We start from the raw sequence: 13,197 nt of genomic DNA, 5'->3' as shown, positions 1-13,197 counted from the left end.
ACACTTTCCACATATATACGAGCCAGACACACCAGAGTCGTTGACCACATCAAACACGTAGCGCACTGAACCAGCTGAGCAGTCATGTCTTCACCCTCTTCAACTGTGGCGTAATCTCTTTACTCAACCTCCTTATCAAGATTCCTGAGCTGAAGCCTCACTCTTCGATCTAAACTTCCTTAGACCCTCTTCCTATGGACTCTTAATTAAGGTTAGAGGAGGAGGGAGGGAGGGAGACCCTACTTTGTAGGACCTGGGGTTTAGAATAGCAGGGTAGACAGAAGGGGCTAACTGGGTAAAAACAATGACTGCAGATGCTGGAAACCAGATTCTGGATTTGTGGTTCTGGAAGAGCACAGCAGTTCAGACAGCATCCAAGTAGCTTCGAAATCGACGTTTCGGGCAAAAGGCCTTCATCAGGAATAAAGGCAGTGAGCCTGAAGCGTGGAGAGATAAGCTAGAGAAGGGTGGGGTTGGGGAGAAAGTAGCATAGAGTACAATGGGTGAGTGGGGGAGGGGATGAAGGTGATAGGTCAGGGAGGAGAGGGTGGAGTGGATAGGTGGAAAAGGAGATAGGCAGGTAGGACAAGTCCGGACAGTCCGGACAGGTCATAGGGACAGTGCTGAGCTGGAAGTTAGGAACTGGGGTGAGGTGGGGAAGGGGAAATGAAGAAATTGTTGAAGTCCACATTGATGCCCTGGGGTTGAAGTGTTCCGAGGCGGAAGATGAGGCGTTCTTCCTCCAGGCGTCTGGTGGTGAGGGAGCGGCGGTGAAGGAGGCCCAGGACCTCCATGTCCTCGGCAGAGTGGGAGGGGGAGTTGAAATGTTGGGCCACGGGGCGGTGTGATTGATTGGTGCGGGTGTCCCGGAGATGTTCCCTAAAGCACTCTGCTAGGAGGCGCCCAGTCTCCCCAATGTAGAGGAGACCACATCGGGAGCAACGGATACAATAAATATATTAGTGGATGTGCAAGTAAAATGTTGATGGATGTGGAAGGCTCCTTTAGGGCCTTGGATAGAGGTGAGGGAGGAGGTGTGGGCGCAGGTTTTACAGTTCCTGCGGTGGCAGGGGAAAGTGCCAGGATGGGAGGGTGGGTTGTAGGGGGGGCGTGGACCTGACCAGGTAGTCACGGAGAGAATGGTCTTTGCGGAAGGCGGAAAGGGGTGGGGAGGGAAATATATCCTTGGTGGTGGGGTCTGTTTGGAGGTGGCGGAAATGTCGGCAGATGATTTGGTTTATGCAAAGGTTGGTAGGGTGGAAGGTGAGCACCAGGGGCGTTCTGTCCTTGTTACAGTTGGAGGGGTGGGGTCTGAGGGCGGAGGTGCGGGATGTAGACAAGATGCGTTGGAGGGCATCTTTAACCACGTGGGAAGGGAAATTGTGGTCTCCTGAAGAAGGAAGCCATCTGGTGTGTTCTGTGGTGGAACTGGTCCTCCTGGGAGCAGATCCGGCGGAGGCGGAGGAATTGGGAATACAGGATGGCATTTTTGCAAGAGGTAGGGTGGGAAGAGGTGTAATCCAGATAGCTGTGGGAGTCGGTGGGTTTGTAAAAATTGTCAGTGTCAAGTCAGTCGTCATTAATGGAGATGGAGAGGTCCAGGAAGGGGAGGGAGGTGTCAGAGATGGTCCAGGTAAATTTAAGGTCAGGGTGGAATGTGTTGGTGAAGTTGATGAATTGCTCATCCTCCTCGCGGGAGCACGAGGTGGCGCCAATGCAGTCATCAATGTAGCGGAGGAAGAGGTGGGGAGTGGTGCCGGTGTAATTATGGAAGATCAACTGCTCTACGTAGCCAACAAAGAGACAGGCATAGCTGGGGTCCATACGTGTGCCCATGGCTACCCCTTTGGTCTGGAGGAAGTGGGAGGATTCAAAGAAGAAATTGTTAATGGTGAGGACCAGTTCGGCCAAACAAATGAGAGCGTCGGTGGAAGGGTACTGTTGGGGACGTTGGAGAGGAAAAAATGGAGGGCTTGGAGGCCCTGGTCATGGCGGATGGAGGTGCAGAGGGATTGGATATCCATGGTGAAGATGAGGCGTTGGGGGCCGGGGAAACGGAAATCTTGGAGTAGGTGGAGGGCGTGGGTGATGTCTCGAACGTATGTGGGGAGTTCCTGGACTAGGGGGATAGGACAGTGTCGAGCTAGGTAGAGATGAGTTCAGTGGGTCAGGAGCATGCTGAGACAATGGGTCGGCCGGGGGTGGTTAGGCTTGTGGATCTTGGGAAGGAGGTAGAACCGGGCAGTGCAGGGTTCCCGGACTATGAGGTTGGAAGCTGCGGGTGGGAGATCTCCTGAGGTGATGAGGTTCTGTATGGTCTGGGAGATGATAGTTTGGTGATAGGGGGTGGGGTTATGGTCGAGGGGGCAGTAGGAAGAGGTGTCCTCGAGTTGACGTTTGGCTTCAGCGGTGTAGAGGTCAGTGCGCCAGACTACCACTGCGCCCCCTTTATGCGCTGATTTGATGGTGAGGTTGGGATTGGAGCAGAGGGATTGGAGGGCTGCGCGTTGTGAGGGTGAGAGGTTGGAGTGGGGGAGGGAGGTAGACAGGTTGAGGCGGTTAATGTCCCGGCGGCAGTTGGAAATGAAGAGGTCGAGGGCAGGTAATAGGCCAGCGCGGGGTTTCCAGGTGGATGCAGGGTGTTGGAGGTGGGTGAAGGGGTCCTCGGAAGGTGGGCGGGAGTCCTGATTGTGAAAGTAAGCTCGGAGGCGGAGGTGAAGGAAGAAGTGTTCTACGACATGGTTGAAGAGCTTTATGGCAGAGGAAATGACCTGGGAGTTGCAGTGGGAGAGGGACTCTCTGAGGTGCTGACTGGTCTATTTCTGCTTTTATTTCTTATGTTCTTAAGTGAACATTTTTACTTTTAAAATGGTAACATTAAAATGATTGTCAAAGGAGTGATGGAACCAATTAGGGACCAAATGAGATCTATGGATGGAGGATGAGGCACAATTGAGACACTAAGTGGAGTTTACCAAAGAGAACTTTATCAAAGCCATTGTAAATGAAGTGGTGCCTGGAGTAAGATGTCTGTTTACAGTAGAGATAAAAAGTTATGGATTATCGATGCATCACAGATGATTCTGGATTAGTGAACATTCTTATGTACGATTCCAGCTGATGCTATTCAAGTCAGATCCCTAAATAAAAGCTAGCTTAAGAAACATTGTTTAAAAATTTAGTCTGGCATCTGGTCACAGAAATCCATGTACGCAAGCTGCCAATTTGACTTTTATTAATACAACAGAAATGTATTACTGGTGCTGGAAAGAGGAATCTCAACAAAAATAACACAAAACAAACCAAACCATCTAAATGTCACATATTGTGAAAGATTTTAAAACAGGCAGACAAAACCAAGTCCCATCTATTCCCTGAAATCATTATCTTAAAGGTAATCTAAATAAGTTAATGAGGTGCAGTGTTCTAGCCAAACACTCCTGGTCTGGAAGTTTCACAAACTGCATTCTTTCATGAAGGTAGTTTATTTCCTTAACTGCTCTGAACAATCTCCTTTTTCTAGGAGACTATGTTTGCTTCTAAACATAGCCAGTTATCCTTTGAACACAATCCAAGGGTGTTTTATCAAAACATTTTTAGAATACTACTTATCCTAGATCCTGTTACAGCTTAGTGTTTTCTTTCTTCTGTCATAAACTCCTTGAAGGGTAGGAATGGTGTAGTGGTAACGTCATTGGATGAGTGATCCAGAACCCCAGGCTAATATTCTGGGAACATGGGTTTAAATCCCATTGTGAATGATAAAAATTTTCATCTAGGGCTGAAGGGCCTGTACTGCACTGTAATGTTCCAAATTAGATACAAACTTCCACTTAAATGCGAGGATGTCACACACTGGTTTCAGAGTCATGGTTCCAAAACAGCTGGCCTAATTAATTTTTAAACCCTTTCACAAAAATAGATTAGCAACCATATACCACTAGTTTGAAATCCAGTCTCTCTGAAAGAAATTATATTAATATTTATAAATCCACATCTTTTATCATACTTACCAGACAGGAGCACTAACTACTCAATAGAGCTTTATGCAATCCAGATAAATATGGTAATAAATGGCCAAATCAATTGTCCATCATATTCTTTCAAGTCTCATTCCCTGTACTTTAATGGAATAGAGATGTGGGTCACACTGGGGGATTATTCAAGGTGGGAGAGGCATTAATTGTGGAGGTGAATGTATAGTTCAGCAAATCAGCAGAAGCAGTGTGACAAAGCACTAGTGTAGAGTTTACCCTCACTAAATCTTTCATGAACCTAAACTCTTTAATTAAATCTCCCCTTAGGTCTATGAAAAGCAATGTCAGATTCTCCTGTGTCTCCACATGATCATCCCTGGAAACTTTTGCATAAATTTTTACTGCACATTGTTCACAGTCTTCACATCCTTCCTAAAATTGAGTGCCAGAATCGGACACGACACTCAAGTAGAGCTTGTGTTTCATTTGTACAAGAGTAACTTCCTGATATCTGTGCTCTATGCCTTTATTTACAAATGAATTTTGCATATGTTTTATTAACTTGTTCTGCTATCTGCAATGGTTTACTCACACACACCTTGATGTGTCTCTGTTTTTATACTCTATAAGAATTGTACCTATTAGTTGCCTCTCCTCCTTTCACAGACGATATGAACCTCACATTTTTATGCAGTGAATTTCATCTGACATACGCCCAGCCAGTCTATCTACCTTTCTATGTCATCTGTAAGTGCATGTTGTTCACTGTTGGTTATATTTTCAAGTTTTGTGTAATCTATAAATTTTAAGATCGTATCTCTTCTTCTGTTCTTTGGCAATCCCTCAGAGTCAAGGATGACTTGCTTTCACTCTGTGGATGAGGTGGTTCTACTGTAGCTGAAGTGTCCAGTTCTGCAACTATAAAGTCTGCCACAGATGAGCAGGCAGACGTCAATGAGGTTGGAGAGGTTGGGGGCTGGGGTGGGAGGTTGGGGACAGGAGGGTACCCTGGATTCTACACGGTCTTTCCGCTGCTTACACTTGGCCTCCACATGCTCCACTCAGTGACATGTGAAATGGTTGGTGTCTTCACAATTGTTTCTTCTCCAGTTTGTGCATTCCAGGGCAAGCGATTCCTACATGCCAGTGGGGGTGTTGTATTTCTTTAGCGTAATTTTCAATACGTCCTCGTAGCATTTCTCAGTGCTGTCCTAGTGATCACATATCATTGCGGAACTCAATTGCTATGGGACTCCTGTGTCAGGCAGTGGACAATGTGGCCCACTCATTGCAGTTCATCATACATCACCAGTGCCTCAATGCTAGCAATATTGACCTGGGAGGGGATGGTCATGTTGATATGCCTGACTTGCCAGTAGATTTGCAGAAGTTTGCGAAGGCAGTGCTGGTGATAGTTCTCCAGAGATTTGAGGTGTCTGTTAAACATGGTCCACGATTCTGATGCATACAGGAGGACGGAGCCACAGCTGCTCTGCAGCTCATGAGCTTGCTCCTGGGTTTAATGTCTAAGACTTCAAACACTCTGTTCCTCAAGTGTCTGAATTCAACTCAAAACCCCAAATTATCAGTGTACGCATATATAAAAAAGGCCTGATTGCTGATACTTGCGAATACTACTGGATTGCGATCCATCACTGGAGAACTGATGACATTAAATGTTCAAAATTCTGTTTCAGTTACATTATTGAAATACAAATAGGAATCGTATCGTAAACACAGCCTGCAGAACGAAATATTCAGATTCTGAATCAAAGTAATTGATGGAATATCGAATCTACATTAATCAAAACAGTTTAGTGGATTAACAAAGGCCAGAAAAAGAAATGTGCTGATAACTTGGTGAAGCTCCAGTAATGACTCATTGGTCTTGGGGTATGAATCATACTTACGGAATATGGTAGATAAGTGAGAGGTCCCAGTTGAAATCCCAGGCAAGCCCTGATTTCTGCAGGAGGCGATGGCCTAATGGTATTATCATGAGACAATTAATTCCAGAGACCCAGATGATGCTCTGGAGACCCAAGTTTGAATTATGCCACAGCAGATGGTGGAATTTGAATTTAATTTTTTGAAAATCTGCAAATAAGACACTGATCATGAATCCATTGCTGATTGCCTGGGGGAAATCCCAACTGCCATCCTTACCTGGTCTGGCCTACATATGACTCCAGACTTCCAGCAATGTGTTTGACTCTTAATTGCCCTCTGGATCAATAAGGATGGGCAATAAATACTGACCTAGCCAGTGCAAGCCCTCATCCCATGAATGAATTTTAAAAACTCTTTATATAATGATATCATAAGGATTTCAGTGGGGAACAGAAGTGTGGATCTCAAATGAAGTAGACCTATGTGTATAATAAAACAAAGAAATACATCTCGATCTCCTCACAGTTTTAGTAATGATATCTATCATACTAATGTAACTAGTACCTGATTGCTATATGTTTGCTCACCATACACATTTTCAATAGTAGCTGCAGAATAGTTTGTAATGCATCCTCAAAAGACTAACATTCATACCCACACAAAAATCAGTCTTAGCTTGAAATTATAGAGAGACCAACCACTTATACAAGTGTTTTTGTGAAATGCTCCCTTACTCATTTACTTTTTTTTGTTTGGTGATGATCAATATTGGAAGAATACTCTTCAAATATGGGCACCAATTCATACACAATTCTTTTTTTGTCAGTACTTCTAACAACTTCCAGAGTGAGCAGAAATGAATTTGATCAATTCACACTATAACGTCTAATACATTCTTTAGAATTTTTGTCAGTAACATTGCTCACTAGTATCAATTTAAATACAAAAAAGTTTACATTGTACTTTCTATTTAACACATATTGCCATACCTTCTCAAGTTCATTGATGCCTTCCTCCACAGTACATATTGATGTCAGTGCTCTCAGGGCATGCACATGCAAATAACTAGGAGCGTCCTGTCTGCACAGCTTGAAAAGTACTGCCACCCCTCCTTCCTGCAAGGAAATAACATGGAGCATTTAAAACATATTCAAAGACTATTCCACACAAACCTCTACTCAGCAATCAATAGTATTTTTGATGATTGTGAAAAATTGGAAGAAACTATAAATTCCATCTTTTCAAGTTCTGATTCAATATTAATGGTAATGCACACTGTTGCGAAACGTGTTTGCCTTTTAAATGGTTAATGCTGAGAGTGCATTAACCTCCACCCAATATAATGATATCATAAGGATTTAAGTGGGGAGCATAGATCTGGACATAGACCTATATGTATAACTAAACAAAGAACTACATCTAGATCTCCTCACAGTCTTAGTAACAATACCTATCATATTAATGGAATTAAGACCATAAGACATAGGAGTGGTAGTGAGGCCATTCAGCCCATTAAGTCCACTCAGCCATTCAATCATGGCTGATGGGCATTTCAACGCCACTTACTTGCAGTCTCCCCATATCCCTTAATTCCTTGCGAGATTAAGAACTTATCAATCTCTACCTTGAAGACATTTAATGTCCCGGCCTCCACTGCGCTCCGTGGCAATGAATTCCACAGGCCCACCACTCTCTGGCTGAAGAAATATCTCCTCATTTCCGTTCTAAATTTACCCCTTCTAATTCTAGAGCTGTGCACACGAGTCCAAGTATCCCTCGTACCTGATTACTACCAAGCAATAAACTACATCTTGTTTAAGACAAAAACCTCTTCACATTGGACTACCAATGGATTTTCTTCTACCGTCCTAACCCAATTAGGCAGTGTAGATCCTACAAGAGGTTTGCTGGCAGCAAATTTACAACATGGTGACCAAGAAACCAACTAGCTCATACAACATGCTGAATTATGATGAAGGTTTATCATACAACACACACCTCTCAAACTACCACTAGATCTATTTGATAAAACTGAATCAAAATATAGATGCAAAATACAGAAAAGAAATTGGTTTATATGCCAGTACAAATGGAGTTGGAACTGCAACAGGCACATAAACTGAACAAGGTTACTATGCTATAGTTAATATAGTAATGTCCCATACAAATCTCTTATCATAAAAACTGCATCGTTTTAAGAAGGTGAATTACTAGTTCCTTCTCGGAGCAACCACCAGTATAAGATAAATGCTCCCTTGTCACATAGCTGAACTGGTGGCTACAAAATTCAATTCCCACATAATTAAATTCTGGAGTTAGTGTGTGTGTGTGCATATATATATATAACATAATGATTTGATCGACACTTTTTAAAAAATTGCTTGCCACAATCATTTTTGATATATATTTCAGTTTGTTTGATTCAAATTGAGTAATCCATTTGAATCCATTAGAGAGAGAACAAGATAGATTCCAAAGGTAGAGATACAGTGGGATGGGAAGGGGAAACAGATGGATGGACAGACAGATGGATGGACAGACAGACGGACGGACACCCCTGAGCTTCTAGTTGCCTGCCATTTCAACACACCACACATCACCTTTTTCCATGGCTGTCTCAGGTTTGCTGCCAGTACTCCAGCAAAACTCAACGCAAAATGGAAGAAAAGCACCTCATTGTCCGCTTGGGAACTTTACAGATTTCTGGACTTGATATTAAGTTCAACCATTTTCCATCTTGAGCTGTCCCATGTCCTTACCCCAACCTCCCCACACACCAGGCCTTGTTATTACAAGTCTGCTGTTACACACAACCCATTGTTAGCCACTAACAGTCCCCATTAACAGCTATTCACCTTCCTAGCCTGATTGTAATCCACTCCTTCGTCCAGCCAACTACTCTTCTCTCTCTTTGGGCTCTTTTTCCACCTATCACTTACTCCTTATCCCCACCACACACACACACACACCCTCTCACCCCCCACCGCCCCCCCCCCCCCCCCCCCACCCTATCTTTTGCATTAAAACTAATATTTTCCTCGCTACCATCAGTTCCATGGAAGGGACACTGGACCCGAAATATTAACTCTGATTTCTCTCCACAGATGCCACCAGACATGCAGAGCTTTTCCAGCAATTTGTGCTTTTGTTTCTGATTTCCAGCATGTGCAACTCTTCCAGTTTTAAAAAAAAATTTCCTATAATGATTATATTTTTAAAAGCATTTGCATGAAAATAATGACAGTCATTTGGATGAAATAGATTCCACGTTAGTAGTGTGTCATCCTCAAATACCTTGCCTATGGCAAAGCATGAAACGTCGGGCAAGATAACTTGTTAATGAAATATTATCGTGATATGAAACATTTCTTTCTTTTACAAAATCTCATTGTCTGCCCCTAAAGTAACAGTGTATGAAAAACATACCCTACAAAAAGTCGAATATTTTGCAGATGTGATAAATGGAAAGCTAATTCTTACATATGATGGAAAGGGCAGCAATGAGGTCAGAGAATTATAGCAAGCAAGAGAAATAAGAGTAACTTAAAGCCCAAGCAGTAACTGCTAGATTGCAATTGGTTTGATGGCCTGGAAGTTTTCAAAAGATGAGTGGCAAAACGATGTAAGGTTCATGATATTTCAATACATTTACAGGAAAAAGACTTTACGGTATATCTGAATTGGAATGTGGAATGTTTGTAAATTGCTGATGGGATTTACTGCTAGGTATAGACTGGGTTAGTACCCTGGTTAGATCCCCTTCTCTCTGTTACTCAGAGAAATAACAATTATTTGAGTACTAAATATTTCTTATTTCTTGCGCTTGGGAATTCAATGACAATCTTTCCTACAAGAATTGATCAATTTTACAATTCTAGTTTAAACTGTAATATTGATATGATTCTGTCTTGAGTTTAGGGTACAAAACATAAAGTTCATGAATTAGTGCAAGGCAACATGTACACTAAAGGAACCTTTGCAGTTCTATATTTTGAATGATCTGGTGTTACTGATGAGTACTGTCCTACAACAAATCAGCTAAATATCAGATAATTGTGCTTTTCATGCAATAATTTATGAATATTAAACACTTTAAGCTCCCTCCTAAGATGTTAAATCTTTTAAAAGGAGCAGGGAATTCAAAGGCTGAAAGAAATTACTTTTGTGGGTAATATATCTCAACACCAAGGTCAACCATGCAGCAAGTGCTCAAACAAATCCTCATAGGGATGAGAATTTATGCCTTCCTTAAAGCAGATAGCAGTTAATAAATACACTGACACTGCAGGTGAAAACTGTAAAAAGTTCTCTTCTGCTCTAAGTGCAATCACTACATAATTGTTACTTTTAATTTATTGCAGAAGAACTACTTTATACAAAAAAAGAGTTTAAGGATAATTTATTTCAAATTTATGTGTAAAGTTGTAATAGGTATTAATTTTAATTCTTGAACATAAAAGCATGTTGTTTTATCACAACATGTCTTGATGACGACCATTGTTATTTTATCATTTATCGTACATAAGTAATGAACAGGTTATTGCTCTCTTATTCGGACTCTGCTCCAGCAACCTCAGTATCCAGCACTCACGGTACTTCCACTTTAAGACATCACAAAGCACCCAATCCCCATCTCATTCTCTATCGTGCAATTTTGAAGTTAATATTAAAAAGGCAGCACTTAGTACCAAGTGGTTTACTGCTCATTAAATGTGGAATGTTTGTTAATTGCTGATGGGATTTACTGCTAGTTACAGACTGGGTTAGTACCCCGGTTCGATCTCCTTCTCTCTGTTACTCAGAGAACTACACCAGCTGGTTTTCTGAAGCACCTCCTCGAAAGTGGTCACTCTTCAACAGCGACAACTCATCCATTTTAATTGGGAGATGGGGGAGGAGTAGCAGCACAGCGTACAGGCTCCTACCCAGAGCTCATCGGCTCTGTCCGCTTTTACACTGCAGGCTGGCCAACTGCTTCCTGCTGGTGTTGCTCTCTGCATTGGGATAGAAGGACCTGGATGCAGGCCCATGGCTAAGCACTTGAGCAGCACTGTAATGTTGAACTTTTAAATTGCTTCTTTATTTTCTGCTTCACACCCAAGATTGTGTGTCTTGGTACCTTTGTACCTAAGATGGTGCCAGGAAGAGCGGCTTTGTAAACCTTTCTCTGTACTCATATATCACTGTACCTGAGTACACGTGACAATAGAAACTAATTCATTAATTTGTTAATTCCTCCTGGGAAGTATCAGCAGTCAAGCCTGAATGAGACAGCAAGCGGACAGAGACACAGTGGCCTTCACTCTCAGTGCAAGGGAATGGTGCTGGACAGGAGCCCAGAGAGTGTGTTGGACATCTGGCAAAGACGGAGGCTGCCGGATTGTGGAGGTACAACCTGCCCTGTTAGCAATCCAAGCAAATCTCTGACTGTCCAGTGGATATGTTTATTCAGGAGCAGTGGAAATAAGGACAGAATTGATTAATGCATTGCAGAATTCAGCTCCCTAGAAATTGGATTAAGATTGCGCAAAATCAATTTGCTTTGAACTTTTACAGCCTTTTAAGAATAAAAATTTTAATCATGCACTGGCTTCAAGACTGTATGATAGCATATGGTTTTGTTATTGAATTGGACCTGTATTAATAATCTTGTGGCATGGGGCAGAAACTTTCAGGAGGCAGTGTTACCCATCATACCCCCTGAAGAGTTGACGGAGAATGCTTCCCTGCTGATACCAGATGCCCAACAGCCCCTCAGGAGTATTAGTTGCTTGGAGGCAAGAGATCCGCAACTCACTCAGGAGGACCTCCTGCCTCAGAGGGTGACCAGTAAATCTGATTGATTGGCAGCTCTGCACTTCCATTCTCATCACCAGGCCATAGTAAGGAGTCTTCGGATTCTGGAGTCAGAATGAAATGAAGTGGGGTCTCACATCAGAGACAGGAGGGCATTCCTAGTGTAGGGAATAGGGTTGAGCACTATGATTGAAATGCTGGAGGGGAGGAACAACTGCAGGAGGCGACTTTGGGTGAACTGGCGTAACGTGGAAAGAAAACTATGAAAGCAGGAGCCTCCTCTTTGCATTAGGCCCAGACAGCATGGCTTAGTGTTTAGAACTGCTGCCTCACTGCTCCAGTGAGTCGTGTTTGATTCCAGCCTCAGGTAACTGTCCAACTGGAGTTTGCACATTCTCCCTGCATCTGCATGCCTTTTCTTCCAGTGGTCTATTTGCCTCCTGCAGGACAAAGAGGTGCAGGCTAGGTGGGTTGGCCATATTAAATTGCCCATAATGTACAAGGATGTGCAGGCTAGGTGGGTTGGCCATATTAAATTGCCCATAATGTACAAGGATGTGCAGGCTAGGTGGATGAACCGTGGGAAATATAGGATTACAGAAATGGGGTGGGACTCTCTTTCAAGGATTGGTGTGGATCCGATAGGCCGAAAGGCCTGTTTCCATACATTAAGGATTCTATGATTCCAACTGCGATGCTTCTTAGCCACCCCTGACAATCTTCTGTTGGACTTAAAATTTAGGCCAGGCAACAAACTGCCCATATCTGACCATTAATTAAGTTCTTAAAGGTGTCAATTGTGGTTGAGATTGGGTACAGCAACCTATGCCTCATTTACCCCCCATAAAGTTGTGGAAGTTCAGAAGCAGATAGGAAGACCAGCCAGGGTATTTTATGCTCTCCATTACCTACAAAGCACTGCCAGGCAGAATCTGTATAACTTCACCTGTAAATTCAAATCTTAGATTAGATTACTTACGGTGTGGAAACTGACCTTTCAGCCCAACAAGTCCACACCGACCCTCCAAAGAGCAACCCACCCAGACCCATTCCCCTACATTTACCCTTTTACCTAACACTACAGGCAATTTAGCATGGCCAATTCACCTAACCTGCACACTTTTGGACTGTGGGAGGAAACCCACGCAGACACGGGGAGAATGTGCAAACTCCACACAGACAGTTGCCCGAGGTGGGAATTGAACCCGGGTCTCTGGCGCTGTGAGGCAGCGGTGCTAACCACTATGCCACCGTGCCGCAAATAAGGTACTTGCATTTGATCAATCTGGAATAAACCTGGAATATAAATTGACAGTACCACTCATGCTGACAATGTAATAATACAATGTAATGGAAGAAGATATATCCAACTCTGAGGAAGACATTTATTTTCAGTAGAGCTATCAAGAGATGGGAGCAAGTGTGAGAGAATGGAACTCAGGTGCAGATTATCACAATCTAACTGAATGGCAGAATTGGTTAGAGTAATGGAATGATCTACTCCTGCTCCTCCATTACTTACTAGAAAACAGCT

General features: G+C 43.1%; 1 protein-coding gene across 1 annotated transcript in view; it reads right to left on the bottom strand.

Moving 5' to 3' along the window:
- The window catches only part of LOC140493662 (protein inscuteable homolog), a 422,044-nt gene that overhangs the window by 124,210 nt on the left and 284,637 nt on the right, over positions 1-13,197 (bottom strand). The window contains exon 7 of the mRNA XM_072592362.1: positions 6,857-6,982. Within this exon, the coding sequence (XP_072448463.1) occupies positions 6,857-6,982 (126 nt within the window). The remainder of the gene's footprint in view (positions 1-6,856; positions 6,983-13,197) is intronic.

This window comes from Chiloscyllium punctatum, chromosome 22 (assembly GCF_047496795.1).
Source record: "Chiloscyllium punctatum isolate Juve2018m chromosome 22, sChiPun1.3, whole genome shotgun sequence".
In the NCBI taxonomy this organism is placed as follows: Eukaryota; Metazoa; Chordata; class Chondrichthyes; order Orectolobiformes; family Hemiscylliidae; genus Chiloscyllium; species Chiloscyllium punctatum.
This window is presented reverse-complemented; position numbering and strand designations above follow the sequence as displayed.